The sequence below is a fragment of the Carya illinoinensis genome, chromosome 2, assembly GCF_018687715.1.
Source record: "Carya illinoinensis cultivar Pawnee chromosome 2, C.illinoinensisPawnee_v1, whole genome shotgun sequence".
In the NCBI taxonomy this organism is placed as follows: domain Eukaryota; kingdom Viridiplantae; phylum Streptophyta; class Magnoliopsida; order Fagales; family Juglandaceae; genus Carya; species Carya illinoinensis.
In genome coordinates this window covers 14,769,808-14,785,614 of record NC_056753.1, presented here as the reverse complement: position 1 = coordinate 14,785,614, position 15,807 = coordinate 14,769,808, and the positions used below count along the sequence as shown (strand labels likewise).

The window sequence follows — 15,807 nt, the reverse complement described above, 5'->3', positions numbered from 1 at the left end:
TCTCAGAACAAAAGATGAGTAAAAAAAAAACCTTTCAAATACTGGTACCAAGCTGAAGGGACAAAGAGGAGAATAGTTGAGACTCCTTCATGTAGGAACCATGGAAAATATTTAGGATGGCCATATATAAGTGACATTGCTTCAACAATAAATGATCCTATCTCACATAAGATATTAGAAGAATTAGTTTTTATCTCGTGCTGGTAAAGAAGTTCTATTGGAAATGGTGGTTCAAGCAATATCCAAATATGATACAACTGTCTTCAAACTTTCAAAAATCGTGTGTAAAGAAACAAGTTAAATGATGAAAAGATTGTGGTAGGGAAACAAGCGACAAAGCAAAAAGATGGTATAGGTGAAGTGGGAGATTATGCGAAGGGCAATGAAACAAGGTGGACTAGGGTTTGGATATTTGGATGGCTTCAGTGATGCAATGTTAGCCAGACAATGATAGAGAATCCTTCATAATTACCAATCCTTAATTGAAAAAATACTCTCAATAAAGATATTTCTCCCAAGAAAACTTGTTGGAATCAAAGTTAGGCAACTAACCCTCTTTCCTTTGGAGGAGTATATGGAATGGTCTAAATCTCGTAAAAGTTGGTCTAAGGTAGAGAGTTGGAAATAGGGAGATCATAAATATTTGGGAAAACAAATGGCTAGAGTACCCTATCGCACAAAGTGTAGTTGCCTATCAAAATCCTTAGTTGGGATGCAGCTATAAAAAACTTAATAAATGAGGATATTGGTTAGTGGAATGAGAGGGTGATTAGAGAAATGTTCTGGGAATAGGAAGCAATCTCATATGTGAAATTCCCTTGAGCCCTTCTAAGAGAATAGACACGATGAAATTATACATAAAATGCATGGTCATTTTATAGTTTAGAGTAATAGATATGAAAAGAAAAAGATGAGATGGAGGAGAATGTTTTGAATCAAAGAAGTTCACTTTGATTTGCTATAAGACTTGGAAGCTTAAGATAATAGGGACTGCAATCGAAGATTTTCCTATAGAAAGCATGCTATGACAACTCTCTCTCTCAACTAAGCTAAGCTCTTTTAGAGGAAAATTACTTTGAATCATCAAGGGATGTATGGGCAAAAAAAGAGAGTTGTCTTCAAATATTGAATAGTGAAGCTATGAGGAATCACTTGGCGCAAAAGGGGGCAGACCATTTTTGGAGTTGAATAGAAGGCAAATATGAGAAATACTCTATTGGTCTAAGAAATTTACAGTGGGTGATACATAGTGCAGCTAATCCAACATCTGGGTGAGCAAACACCTTGTTGGAGGATTGCTAACATTCCCAGAGCAAGGTAGAGATGAGTGTCTCAATCATGGTAGGCGAGCTAAAAAAATTGCCTACTAGGATGGCGAGCGAGAATGAAGAACTAGAGAGGCTAGTGAACTCAGATGAGACAAGAGTTACTTACCCAAGGCAAGAAAAGATTACTCACCCAAGATGAGCAACAATCAAGGACAAACCAACCCAAACATGGAAACTTTTCGAGATAATACAAAAGGGATTTTACAGCAAAGTTGATAAACTAGCTTACATACACTATAAAAGATGACATTTTAAAAAATCACTTGATAATTTCTACAAAGAAAATAAATTCTAAATATTTCATAACAATAACAATAATAATAATAATAATAATAATAATAATAATAATAATAATAATAATAGATGAATATTATTTTATGAAACATTATCGTCATAAATCTTAACCATATATTAAGTTGTGTTTTCAGAATTTTATTTATGTGTATGTAGCAAATTATCGAGATATGATTTTATATATAGTTATATTTTTATGAGTTTTATTTTATAAAAATGTGTCACACGGTCTAAAAGTTAGTCCCCTCCAAAAAATTGTTGGTTCTGTCACTAGTAAAGGCTAAAACCACATATAATATAAGTAATCACATAGCATATGGAGTCACCCTCTAAGTAAAACAGTATAATCATGAATCATGATACACATGACTAAATACGCAGAATCGCTCCACCCATCCAATGAAGGGCATCTATCTACCCGGTCAACAAGTGGAATACATCTAGCAAAACAATACATAATTCACTTAACCTATTCGACATGCAGAATCTCTCTATCCAATCAACACATGAAATATATCCACCAAAACAATACGCGAATTGTCCCACCTAATCAACACGAGGACTCTTTCTACCCACCTAATCAACATAGGGACTCACTCTACCCGAGTAAAACATGTGGCAATGCGCCACCAAGAATGGTATATGGAATCACTCAACCTGATTCCATGAGAACTGAGCACTTTGAAATCACATCACTTGAAATAGTATCATCAAAGTAGTCAATTACCATAATGAGAAAATATGAACTTTATTGAGAGGAAGGGGGCTGAAGAGTATAAAATCATGAAGACACCCATAGATATTTACCCCATATTGCTAGTGTAGTCATAGGAGTGAACTTACCTCGACAATAACTGAAAATACTAAAGGTTATGCTGGAGTTGTTAATCTTCTCGTTGGTGAAAACTCTGAGCCCTTAGGGCTCATTTGGGTGCTAAGGTGTTCTTAGAAAATTTGAATAGTTTCATATGGATGGATATACTCTCCATCCAAACACACACAACTTATATCATCTGAAATAACCTCACATCTTTAATCTTAACTCAACGGTGTTCATTGATGATACTTTTATTCTTATTCCATTACTGCAACAAACCAATTATTGGTGGACCAACTAAAAGAGTGAACTTACCTTGACAATAACTAAATACTAAAGGTTATGCTGGAGTTGTTAATCTTCTCATTGGTGAAAACTCTAAGCCTTTAGGGCTCATGTGGGTGCTAAGGTGTTCTCAGAAAATTTGAGATAGTTTCGTACGGATGGATATACTCTCCATCCGTAAACACACACAACTTATATCATCTGAAATAACCTTGCGTCTTTCATCTTAACTCAACAGTGTTCATTGATGATACTTTTATTCTTATTCCATTACTGCAACAAAACCAATTATTGATGGACCAACTAACTTTTCAACTTCCTATAAAAATAGTTAAAACATATCTCAATCTACTTCATATATCCAAATATATCTCAATGGGACTCTCAAAACCTACTGAAACATCTTAACTCACAACTATTCATAGATAAATTCAGATAATCTGAAATCCTCTTAGTATCCAAACGGAGCCTTAGTTTCCTGATGTCTCGAACAAAACTAAAAATGAGTGTATTGAAGTACTTAATGAACTCAAAAGTGAGATGAACACTATCGTTGAAATATCTTATACGGCAAGATTGCCAGTCATGTTTCTAATAGTTCTAGCATCTGATTGACGGAAAGAGTGATCTTAAATAATGGTTGTTCATGTGTATGCTGTTGGACTGAAGAATGCTAAAGACGAAGTGGATGGGTTGGACAAGACGTGCACGTCCCTGCAGATTGCCTCAAAAATAGTTGTGTAGTCTGCCTCCTTATGAAAGTTGCACACGTGGCATTGGCCTTACTCTTGTGGCAAGACATATGGCTAGTAGGTTCTTATTCCTCTTTTCCAATACGTGCTCATGTTGAGACATCATCATTGGGACACAAGTCTTGGTACGTCACCTACTACCATCTAAGCTCTTCGTTATCTTGGAGCATTCTTGGCTCCATATTGTGTTGTCTGTTGCTCGTTGCTCACCTCAGGTAGCATCAACAAGCCCTTCACTCACCTGGCGTAGAGCAAACCTCCTTAGTCACCTTGTTTGTTGCTCGCCCAAGTGAAACTTGCCTTATTCTCTTCGTACTACTCGCACTGGTCTTGCTCACCTAATGTCATACTCGGTTGCACGATGCTCACCTGACTACCTTCTTCTCATTGACTTTTTGCCCATGTGAAGGGGTTCATTCACTCAATTCAGCGTGGTCCTTACACCATGTTCCTTGCCACTCAAGAAAGAATCAATTTACTGTCATGCATATATTAGCTTCGGGGGTGTGCAAGTATTGGTTTCCATGGGATTTTTAGGAGGAAGTCAAGGAACTTGTTTGCGGTATAAACGTTCGATTTCAACATATATTTAAAGAAGCTAATATGGTGGCAGATTTCTTAGCAAAACGGGGGACTCAAGGTACAATTTCAAATTTTATTAGGTTAGAGTCATTGCAAGGATGTATTCGGGGATTAATTTGCATGGACAAATTGGGTATTTCCTATATTCGACATTGATGTATTTATTTTATGGAAAAAAAGAAAAGAAGTATTGGATTATAACCACAGTTTTCCTCCACCACAAAGTGAGAAATTTTTTAATAAAGTGCTAATGTGCCACCTCCTTTTGGCCAATATATATATACATATGGAAAGTTCACAATGACTTCCATGCATGAATTCATTCAAACAAGGATGAAGGGTTTCTTTTGACAATGGGAGTCGAGGAGCGACATGTGGTGATTTGTCTTTCTTCGTCTTTCCAATTATGTCTTTTAATAATTTGTACTTTATGCAATCCAATTTATCACATTTCATTAGTGTTTGCATGAATTAGGTAATGAATGTGATATGCTGCAGCAGAAGAGTATATAATAATAATAATAATAATAAAATCCAGGTTGCCTCTGCATTGCGCTCTTTGTTCGAAGGAATTTCATTTGAAATTCTTTCTTTTATATTCTCTCGACAATTTTTCAGACAACAGCCATATATATAGTTTCATTAGGCTGTTCATTCGCATTTGCACCAAATAGCTTTTATCTTATGCAAAGATGAAATTAGATCACATAGTTAATTGCACGATGGTTTGATTTGCTAATTGTTAAAATAAAATGGTGGGTGGCTCCCCACTGGCCATAATTGATCTCTCAAATATTTTAATGGTGTAATAATTAAAAAATAATCACAATTTAAAACATTTAATAAATAAATAGGTAATCTCTAAAGATTCTAGTGGATGCAACTACCAGTGTCAGTGTGGCTCCCCACTGGCCATCAGCCTCTCCTTCAGCTTGATGAACTTCTTCTTATCCTTGCAAAAAAGAGAATTTTCCTTGCATACTGAATGCCCGAGTCTGCTCCCCATTATCTTCATCTCTCTGCAATGCCTAAACAGCCTGAAGAGCCTTCCCTTCAAGAATGAACGTCTGCAAACCCAAATCACAGCAACCACTGGATCAATGCAAAACTGCTTAGGCACCACCAAAGTAACGAGACCTGACCCTCTGGATCACGAGCAATCACCCCATTACCAACTTAAATTGTCACTCCCCAGTCTACCTTAACAAATCCCTGAGTTGGAGCTACCCATTTCTGCTCTGCAAGTTGTTTCGGAAGACAAAAGTGGTGTGCTCTACTTGATTGTGAATATAATTCAAAGAAGAGTATCCGAGTCTAATCTTGATGTCTTATTTGTATAGGTCGATCAAGGGCACGTACAGTAACGATATGGTTGAAGAGTTCTAAACTTTTAAGTTTACTCGAGTGTAACATTTGGTTTGGTCATCAGCCAATTTTCATTAAATGGAACAATTAAATTTTGATTACTTTATTTACTTCCAGGAATGCAGCAATCAATTTTTTTAAGCAACATAAATAGTAGTCTAGCATAAGAAATTTCAAAGAAAAATATATATCACACTATTGACATAAAGATCTGTGGAGTTTATGATGGATGGCTTACTGTTTCTATACAACAAAAGAAACAGGCTCCAAAAACATCTTAAAAATTATCCTTTGATTGACGGATGACACGCAAGGCTTCTGCATCATCAGCTGTGTCCGAAATATTTAAGGACCGTCGGATTTCCATACTTGAAGTGCGAAGAAAAGGATTACAAGACTTCTCAATCGATAATGTAGTAGGAATCTGAGAAACCAGAAACACAGTCAGCATTGATCTAACAAAATATATAATAATGGTACTATATAAAATGTTGATCAATTCAACGGGAAGTCATGCACGAAGTAGAAAACACAGAGAGCTTTAAAAAACACACTAACAAAACATATTCACATCATGTGACCTAGTAACTGAATTAAGGATCTCTCAAGATTCATGGTGAAAAAGCTTCAAATTTCGATACTGAGAAGACTTTCCTACTAATTATGAAGGTAAGGAAGTCTCAGGGGGAGTACCGTTGGCAGGCCCTTGCTTCGAAGATGGGCTACATGGGCTGCATAGGACTTGAGTGCCTCATTTTGGGGTTCAATCGACAAAGCAAACTTTGAATTACTCTGTCAAAATGCAGATCTCATAGTTAGGGCCTCTATAACTTTTAAGATTCAGGAGAAAAATGAGTAGGAAACACTAAAGGCTGACGACAGATGACTGACCAATGTGTATTCATGACCACAATATATGTTTGTCTCATCTGGCAAAGACAAGATTTTCTGAAGGGAAGATAGCATCTGTAAGATATACAATCAACTGTTATATTGCATAAATAATGACAAAAGCATGAAATCTTTACCAGTTTTCTCAGAGTAACTAAACTTTGATCTTTGCAAAAATATGCTATTACCAAGTGAAAACAGATGAGATGTGAAGAACATAAGAAACAGAATCAATTCCTAAGTCACTACATGGCCGATCAGCTAACTATTATTCAAGCTTTTCTAACATGAATGTCTTAAATATTTAGTAATGATAAACTTCAATTCCACCACTCATAGTTATCCGTTATGTTCTCCCTACACACGAAAAATATCAAATTTACAACAGATTTATAAACAAAGGGATGAAATGACCATACAACATCAAACCTAAGATGATAAAAAAGGTAACAGCACCCTCTTCTGCAGATATCAAATCTTTGAACAGAGCAGAATAAAGAATGCAAGTTTACCTGTTCAGGGGTTCCTTCAAAAAGCTTGCCACATGACAAGCTGAACAAAGTGTCTCCTGTAAAAATTGCCCCAGATCCAGGAAAATAGAAGCTAATATGGCCTGCAGGCAACAGAAGAGTATAGATAATGATAAAAGGAATTCAAGGAAGAAAAACTAGAACCATCTGCTACAGAGTCCAAAATAATGGTGAAATTTGCAGAGATATGAATCCACTTGCAAATAAAAGTAACTAGAATTACAGGTAGGTCATAAACCTATATATCTTAAAAAGTCTAAGGTGCCGTTTGGATAGTGAGATGAGATGAAATGGTTTTAGATGAAAGTTGAACGTTTGAATAAAATCTTGTTAGAATTTTATTTTTTAATATTATTATTGTTTTGGGATCCGAAAAAGTTAAATTGTTGATTATATTTCATGTGGGAATTTGAGAAAATTATAATGATGAGATGAAACACTTTCATTATTCAAATTGGGCCTCAAACACCCTACACATGCAAATTTCCAAGTGTTCGTGTCATCCACCAATCCAATGGTTCAGGCAAAGAACTAACAAATACAAATCTATATGAAATGTTTAGCATACTTAAGTGAGGCAATTTTGTTATTTAATTTATATGAAGAAAAAAACTTAGAGAGAGAGAGAGTGTGTGTGTGGAACTCCCAGGTCGTTTATTTAAATTTACACATACAAAGGGGAATGGATCATTTTGAGTTACATTAAAGTAATTTCTTTTTCTTGTAAACTTTAACCATGAAGGGAAAGTCTAATGACATAGAAATTTGTTTAACAATAAGATCATATATGATGGTAGAATTAGACGTGGAAAAAGTTTTATGTTCCAACTTGGATAAATGCAACTCATGATCATCAAAACCACCATGCAACACTTCATATAAATTGCAAGAATAGTGCCATCTTTGTCAATGTTATGCATTTATAATTACAATAAAACAAAGATAATTAAGTATTACAAATGGAAGTAACAAGAAAATTGTTCCTTACAAAATTCTTAGCAAATTGTTCGAACAAGAAAAGAAGGGGAAGAAAAAGCATTCTTTTAACCAAACATAAGGACAACAATCTAGGCATGCTCGGCCAAATGAGAACTTTTCCATTGGAATTTCTAATTTAACAAGGTAATAAGCACAACCTCGAGTATGACCCGGGGTTTCCATTACAAGCACCTCGTGGCCTGCAAACATCCACTTGTCTCCATCATTCAGAATAATATCAATACCAGGAATCCTATCCCTGTCTATTGCTGAGCCAATCACCTACAGGTAACAAAGAGTAAGAGGAAAACTTTATGACCATTGCTATCAATATAAAAATCAAAAAGAAAGGCAAGATGACTTGTTTGAAGTTCATGGGAAATCTTCTAAACAGACAACATACAATCCATCATTCAATCCTAACCCAATGCAGCAGCCAAATTAGCTCCAAGAAATATATGTTGCAAACAAATTTCTAGAAAATTCTAATTCTGTACTAAGAGTAGCAGCTATACCAGTTTTAAAACAATTCTCAGCAATTCTTCAAATGTACTGCTAAATTATGACAATTTGACATATGAAAAGCAAATTCTTAACAGTAGAAAAAATCCATTTAGACTCATTGCAATTTAGCAAAGGTTTACATCTAGCATGACAAAACAATATCAAACCTTACCTTTTTTGATAGGTAATAAGAAATTTTATTCCGAGTAAATAGGCATAACCCAAGTACATAAGAAGTGTACAAGAGAATACACCTAAATACAAACTAAAGCAAAACAAAATGAAAGAACAGCATTACAAATATTCATATCCCTCACTAGATTGTTCACCCAAAAATTTAAAGTGCTAAAGAAAAAATCCCTAAATTCCCCCATAGTACGTTCACAATCTTGGAAGCACCTCCCGTTTCTCTCAAGCCATAAACACCAAAACAAACACAAAGGAATCATCCTCCACTCGGCTTTATAGCCTCCACAATCTGCAGCACCTTCCCAACTAGACAAGAAATCCACCACATGAAAAGGCATCACCCAAGCAATGCCTACCCTTGCGAATAACTCATTCCACAAAACAGTCACCATTTCGCAATGAAGAAACAGGTGGTTAAAATATATATATCATACCTTGGCACCGTACCTTTCTTTTAGCTCTGCATTCCCACCAGTGTGATCATAATGATGATGAGTGTTCAATATGTAAGTCAAATTCTGATTTCTCCTCCTCAAGGCATCTATAATGGGTATAGCTTCAGAAGGATCAACAGCACCAACTGTGTCTGTATCTACATCATGTAAAAGATATGCATAGTTGTCCTTGAGACATGGTACCTGAAAATAAAAACAAATCCAGCATCTGAACCAGTGATGGAGTGGATAATCTCATTATCTAAAACCAAGAAACTTAAAAGATTGGGTGATGGTGCATATAGACCTTCAACCACACTAACACACATTATATGATAAACAATCCCCTGCTTGTGTGGGTAAAGCTACTAATTAAAAGAAGGAAATATATTAATTAACTGCCTTATAAGGCAGAATCTAGTAAGGCCAGTATGAGAGATAAAACTGAACAGTGTCAAAGCGCAAATGGCAAAGCTGGCGATACACCAACACCTGTCTAAGTGGTTTTATTTCACTTCATTGTGCTAGTCTAGTCCTTTTAGTAAATAGCAAGAGGTTTTACCACTGGGCCTCACCCTCAATGCTGTGTATCAGGTCCATGGAACTCATCGAAGGAAAGAAAGGACGGAGTTTTTTAGCCTGAAAATGTTTTACAAATCGTCTTCCATCATGGCAACCACACTCCATTGTAGTGACAACAGATAATCTCAATATAAGACCTGTAACACCCTGAACCTTCAAGTTTCTAATTTAGAAACGTTAGGGTTATACTAGAATTAGGTTTCTATTTTTAGAAAGCAAAATTTGGATTTGACACACCAACTAGGCTCAAGCCCACTAAGACCAAGTTCTTGGGCGAGCAAGCTCAAGTCCTAGGCTTGCCCAAGCCCATTAAGAACCTCACGGGAGTAAGCCATCCAGGTTAAGACAAAAAAACCTACTTCAATCACAATTCCTAGTCCAATCACAACTCCTAACCCAATCACAATATCCAACCTAATCATAACTCTTTTTTGTTTTAATAAGTAAACCTAATCATAACTCTTAAGGCAATCACACCTCCTAGTCTAGCCAAAAAACCCTAGGATGACCAAGACCCCAAGCCCATTTTGGATAGCCCTAGGTCACAACGCTGGAATTTTTATCCCAGTTGGACTCACAATCCACAAAACCCTATTTATAGAACCCTAGAAGTCGGCATACCCACTTCGCTCCTCAAGATTTGCGCTGCACCCCTTGCACGCTCTAGAAATCACTCATTTGGGCACCACAACCTAGCCTCCCCACACTGTGCGCTTCCCCACTCTGTCGGTAAGTCTTCTTGTTTTTCCCTCACACCTGCAGGCACACATGTCCTAGGTTAAACCACCACATACCCAAGCACTCACACACACGCCTAGCATACCACCACCCTCCAACCACCACCATCACGACACCATGACCCTCAACCACATATCCACTGAATGTTCCAGCCACCGAAGTTGTTAAGAGTACCTCCTAAACTCCCCACAAGCCATGCAGAATTAAGGTTACAAACCCTATCAGCCTCCCCCTTCCCTTGTGTGTCTCGGTTTGCCTTAGGTAAACACCGTCTTCATTAGATGTATTACAATCCTATGTATGTCATGATGTATTAGTGTAAATAGGGGGGAGAGAGAGAGAGAGAGAGAGAGAGAGAGAGAGTCACATGGGCATGAAACCAAGCAAGCTTGCTTGGCTAGCACTAACCCGAGCATGTCACAAGCACTAACTGGAGCATGTCACAAGCACAAAACTGAGCATGACACAAGCACTATACCAAACATACCATAAGCATTTCACTAAGTAGAGTTAGTGAAAGGTGAGCAATGTACGTGAGGAATAGTGACAACGAAGAGACCTAGGCTTGGTTTGGATAGTGAGTTAAAATGAGATGAGTTGAGATGGTTTGTTAATAGTAGTGAGATATTTGAGTTAAGGTTAGATGAATTAGAAATGGTTTGAATTAAAATGTTTTATGGGATTTTGGGAAAAGAGAGAAAAAATGTTTAATACAAATATTATAAAGTTTGTTAAAATATAATTTTTCAATATTATTTTTGTTTTGGGATTTGAAAAAAATTGAATTCTTTTTTGTATTCTGTTTGGAAGTTTGGAAAAGTTGTAATAATTAGGCAATGATTAGATGAAAAAGTTGAAGATTTGAAATTGAAAAGTGTTTGTGGTGTTTAGATATTGAGATTATATGGGATAAGATTTTTTTTTTTATAAGTAAATGGTAGTATTAATAATAATAGGCATAGCCCAAGTACACAAGATGGTATACAAGAGATAAGACCTATCTATGTCGCTATAGAAGTCGCAAGGAAATCATGTACATTTAATCCATTAGAGTCTATAGCTAAAGTCTACAGGAATAAAGTACTGAAAAAATAGAAACGAAGCTCCTCTGATGTCCGCTCCTTATCTTCAAATGTTCTCTCATTGCGCTCTTGCCAAATGCACCACATAATGCAAATAGGGATCATCTTCCGCACCGCTTTGATTTGTGTGTCTCTGCCCGGCATCACCCAACTGGCCAAAAACTCAACCACTAACTCCGGCATTACCCAGCTTAGCCCTACGCGATTGAAAACCTCATACCACAAAGCTCTAGCTGTCTCACAATGTAATAGGAGATGGTTCACTGACTCACCAAATTTCTTACACATACAACACCAATCGGTAATGATAATCCGACGCTTACGCAAATTATCAGTAGTCAAAATCTTTCCCAACGCTGCTGTCCAGGTGAAGAAAAGTGCTTTAGGTGGCACCTTATTCCTCCACAAGCTTTTCCATGGGAAATGAGGATTTGGTATAGATGTAAGGGCCTTATAAAAAGAACAAACCGAGAAAGTACCCTTACCCACAGGTTTCCACCACATCTTATCTTCATGCCTTTCGTTCATCTTCATAGATATGGGATAAGATGGAAGCATCTCTCTATCCAAACCAAGGCACAAGCCAAGAAATCCATGCATAAAACATAGTACACCTAATGACTAATGATTAAGGAAGTTTATACTATTACCTAAACTATTATAGGTTCGGTTGAGAGATTTGGAAAAAACGCGTGATTAGCTTAAACTATTATAAGTTTGAACCCTAAAGGATTTTAGGGTATAAGTTATTGGGGCTAGGATAGCAACCTACGACCCATAGAAAGGCAAATCTTTTCTAATGTATATAATCATAGAAAGGCGAGGTTAGGAGTAACTTTTCTCTTCTCATTGCAAACCCTAGTCTCAACATCGTATATGAACATCGATACTAGGGTTATATTCTTATAACTAGTTTTCTTTTATATATTTCTCTTCTCTAGTCAATGTGTCTCCAACTCATTCCTCGCCATTGAAGGCTAGTGGAACTCTTATTGTTGGCTCTAAGCATCACTCATGCACTGGTATCGTATATCTTGCTAGGGTGTTTGCTGTTAGTGGTTTGAAGGACTATTTTGCCATTCAATGATCAATCAATCTATAGTCATCATGATATTTGAACATTTTGAAGTCGTGGTCTTGTCATTGGAGCTCCCAAGGGGTTGTTGACATCATCTTCGGAGTTGAACAATGTCACTTCTTGGTTTGGGGAAATAGCTGTGACGGTATGCTTTTGAGAGAGAAAGCACTTAGAGGGCACTTGAGAACGTAAAGAATGGAACTAAACCGGCAGTTGATGTTCTCTTTCAAAGGGTTGAGGGAAGTAATTTTCCTTAACTACATTTGTCATGGGTGATAGCTTGAAGATCTACTTCTAGCATGATATGTGATGTTGGGCTGTAACGACCCAAGAAAAAGTCCAAGCCATATATGGGCTTGTACTCCAAAAGGACTAGTCAACATTGTTATTTGAACACCTTCAAAACATAATAAAGAGAAAAGAACTCCTCCCCCCCCACCCTTGCCGGGAAAAAAAAAAAAAAAAAAAAAAACCAATGTGGAACCTCAATTCACCAACTTCTATTCTCAATCTAAGTTATTACTATATCCCTCTTCTTAAATTCTGACATGCTCATCAGGGTATTTCATTATAGGTGGCACAGCTCACGTCGCATATTTTTGGTTAAAGATTTTCTCAAATACCATTTATAACAACCCAAGGAAAGACCAAGCCACATCTAGTCCTGTACTTGAAAAAGACCAGTCAAGATTACAATTGAAGCCCCTTGAAATCATTATAAATGGGAAAAATTTCTCCCTCCAAAGTAATGTGGGATCTCATAATGTGACAGATTTTTTTGCCTATTTGGGATAGAGTGGGTTATGCCTTTCAGGGTAATGGATCTCCTAGCATGCTGGTAAGGACACTTTAACAGCCATCAGTGTGCACTGCTATGGAAGATGACTTGTTTGCTGTGGTGTGTTTTAGAGGGAAAACAATGAGCGTAGTTTCAAAGACTACAAAAAAACAGAGTTGGAACTCAAGTCAAACATTCTTAATACTCTGTATTACATTGTCCACAACAGTATAAAGTCTTCTATTTTTACTTTCAATGAACTTCTAGCACTTTTTCCTTTTGCTAATAGGTGGACCATGGTATGCATCCTGATAATTGAGGTTACGTCGTCTCTCGTATACAATTTGCAAGCAAATCATTATGCACAGGTATTACCAAGACATTGAAAGAACCAAAAAAAAAAAAAAAATGAAGAGATTTGCTTACCAATTCAACTTGCAATGCAGAAGACAGATTAACTACACTGCAAAATTGATTCACTCTAAGTGATTGACTAGCTCCCTGCAAAGTTTTTAATGGCATAGAGAAGAATCGAAGAAACCCATACGAAAGGCCTTTTCTGGAGCAAAGTTCTCTCACGCCTGGCCATACACGAAGACCACTCCTCACCTAGGAGAAGGCATTTTAAATTCAATAACTACAGAGTTACAATTAATATTTTCCAAAACTAAGGTTGAAGATAAGAGTGGCTGAATCATATAATTAAAAGAAAAACCATGTTAAAAATACACATGAAAATAGCAAAATCAATATGCTTCAATGTATGGCATTGGACCACAAGCAGATAGCTGATTTCATTTGAATATAAAATTATGCATGAAGATAGCAAAGAGAGTTTAGTGGACTTGTGAAGGCACATCGCATTGCACTCTCTTTTTAAAATTACATGTAGAATCAACTAGAACTCGGGGAAGATGCTATATCACTAAAAAACCATTTGCTGGACTATGCTGAAATTGTTACTGAATCCCAAACTATACCCAGTTGTATAAACTAAGCCAAAGGATCAAATAGTTTTTTTTTTTTTTTTTTCCAGAAAAGTCATTTTCAATTACAAAAATCAATTTCCCATACAATCACAAAACTCTAACAAAATTACCTTTCCAAGTTATATTGTAAAATGAAGCACAAAAAACTCTACCCCTTATTCATAAAAAACTCATTGCTTCCTCAACTATTCTTCTGAAACAGTATGATAGGATCATCACAATCTACTTGATTGACTGCTAAGCTAGATTACAGTTCCTAATGAACAAAATCGTAAACAGTAGTTCAAATCCAAGTCACTGATTCTATTTCCAATAGCAAACACCCACCATTTCACGACATTCAGATAAAAAAAAAGGAACTGAACTATATAAGACATTAAAAAAAAAATAATCGAACTGTTCTAAAAAATTCCGATCGTTATTTTCTCAAAAGGTTACAAATATTAACCCAACAGAAAAGGAAAACCTCAAGTAATACCACGCATTTTACTGCTCATGAATACCACTCCACATCGTAATTTTCTCAAGTGGGTATAAATATTTGCCAACAAAAAGCAAAAACCTCAAGGCATATCATAACATTTCCACCATAACGATCAGAAGAAAGACCACAAAATCACAGTATCAGAGTTACAAGGTGATATTTCAAGCAAGCACACTAGGTGTTTGCTAGAATGCTTTAGGCACTAAAAGAAGGAGTTCTGAAATGTGAATTTTCACCTTGTATTTCTCATTTACACTGTAGTGTTTATATACACGGATGACCACTATGAGAGAGAAGGTGTTGTAACAGAATTTACAGATTTAACCAATCACAATCATACAACTCAGCTTGTGTATTACAGAGAATATTCTCATGAGTGTTGCTTAGTGCAGGAGGCAGAGTGGTGCTCTGCAGTAGCTGGGATGGTGCGGCCACTAGTCTGTGCAGGTGAGTCCTTTGCTCCAATACACAGTCAATCAAAACCCAAAAGAAAGGAAAAAGAAAATTTGCAACAGGGTTATAACTCTGCACATATTCAAACGAAAAGCGAAAAAATAATATACAAAACAAACAAAAGATGTAAAAGAAGGAAAGAGAAAGACCCTAGAGCAAGGAAAGACAGCCATGGCAGTGGAGGCTTTGGAAATCATCTGCATAGAGATGAGAGACACAGTGTGCGTACGCGTGGGTGGGTTGGCACTTTCTGTAGTTGGCACTCGGCAGGAAACTCTTTGGGCTGAAAATGAAATTGCCTTTTCTAATCTTTCTTTGTTTTCCCACACAAGCACCATCACCGCCAACGCCACCCGTTTTAATTTTAATTTTCCCTTTATTTTTTTAATAGCTTCTTAAATATTGCACGTCCACTTCTTTTTTATCATCTCACAGCCGAAAAAAATACACAAATATTACAGGAAAAATTAAAAATAATGGCAATAGGGCCGCTTTCATGAGAAGTAATGGCAAGAGGATCTCAGAATACCAACTCCAAAGTATTTTAATGCAGCCGCTAAATTTTTGTTCACATCCTCCAGTAGTAAGGGCAAGAGGACTGCTTTTAACTGCTTTCTTTGCAAGGAATTTGGTTTACAAAATGTCAAGTTTGAAGATGACTCTAATAGGTTGTT

At 36.5% G+C, this 15,807-nt stretch overlaps 1 protein-coding gene across 4 annotated transcripts; it reads right to left on the bottom strand.

Moving 5' to 3' along the window:
- Positions 1-5,589: 5,589 nt before the first annotated feature.
- On the bottom strand, positions 5,590-15,482 carry LOC122300148 (probable hydroxyacylglutathione hydrolase 2, chloroplastic). 4 transcript variants are annotated; one of them, XM_043110597.1, is made up of 8 exons: positions 15,283-15,476; positions 13,634-13,816; positions 8,950-9,153; positions 7,981-8,104; positions 6,827-6,927; positions 6,315-6,389; positions 6,117-6,215; positions 5,590-5,847 (listed from the first exon to the last, which is right to left on the bottom strand). In XM_043110597.1, the coding sequence occupies exons 1-8, from the start codon at positions 15,469-15,471 to the stop codon at positions 5,701-5,703; spliced, it is 1,122 nt and encodes a 373-aa protein (XP_042966531.1). In that variant the 5' UTR covers positions 15,472-15,476; the 3' UTR covers positions 5,590-5,700. The 4 variants fall into 4 exon arrangements, with proteins under 4 accessions (XP_042966531.1, XP_042966532.1, XP_042966534.1 ...); XM_043110598.1 differs by lacking the exon at positions 15,283-15,476 and adding an exon at positions 15,040-15,260; XM_043110600.1 differs by lacking the exon at positions 15,283-15,476 and adding an exon at positions 14,917-15,051.
- Between the last annotated feature and the right edge of the window lie 325 nt (positions 15,483-15,807).

What these genes read in the sequence shown, in the direction of transcription:
- LOC122300148 (XM_043110597.1), bottom strand. Translation starts at nt 15,471, where the DNA reads ATGGTGCTTGTGTGGGAAAACAAAGAAAGATTAGAAAAGGCAATTTCA. An exon ending in TTGAAGGAACCCCTGAACAG is followed by an intron (nt 6,390 to 6,826) that starts GTAAACTTGCAT and finishes TATATCTTACAG; the next exon opens with ATGCTATCTTCCCTTCAGAA. An exon ending in GTGGTCATGAATACACATTG is followed by an intron (nt 6,216 to 6,314) that starts GTCAGTCATCTG and finishes GCATTTTGACAG; the next exon opens with AGTAATTCAAAGTTTGCTTT.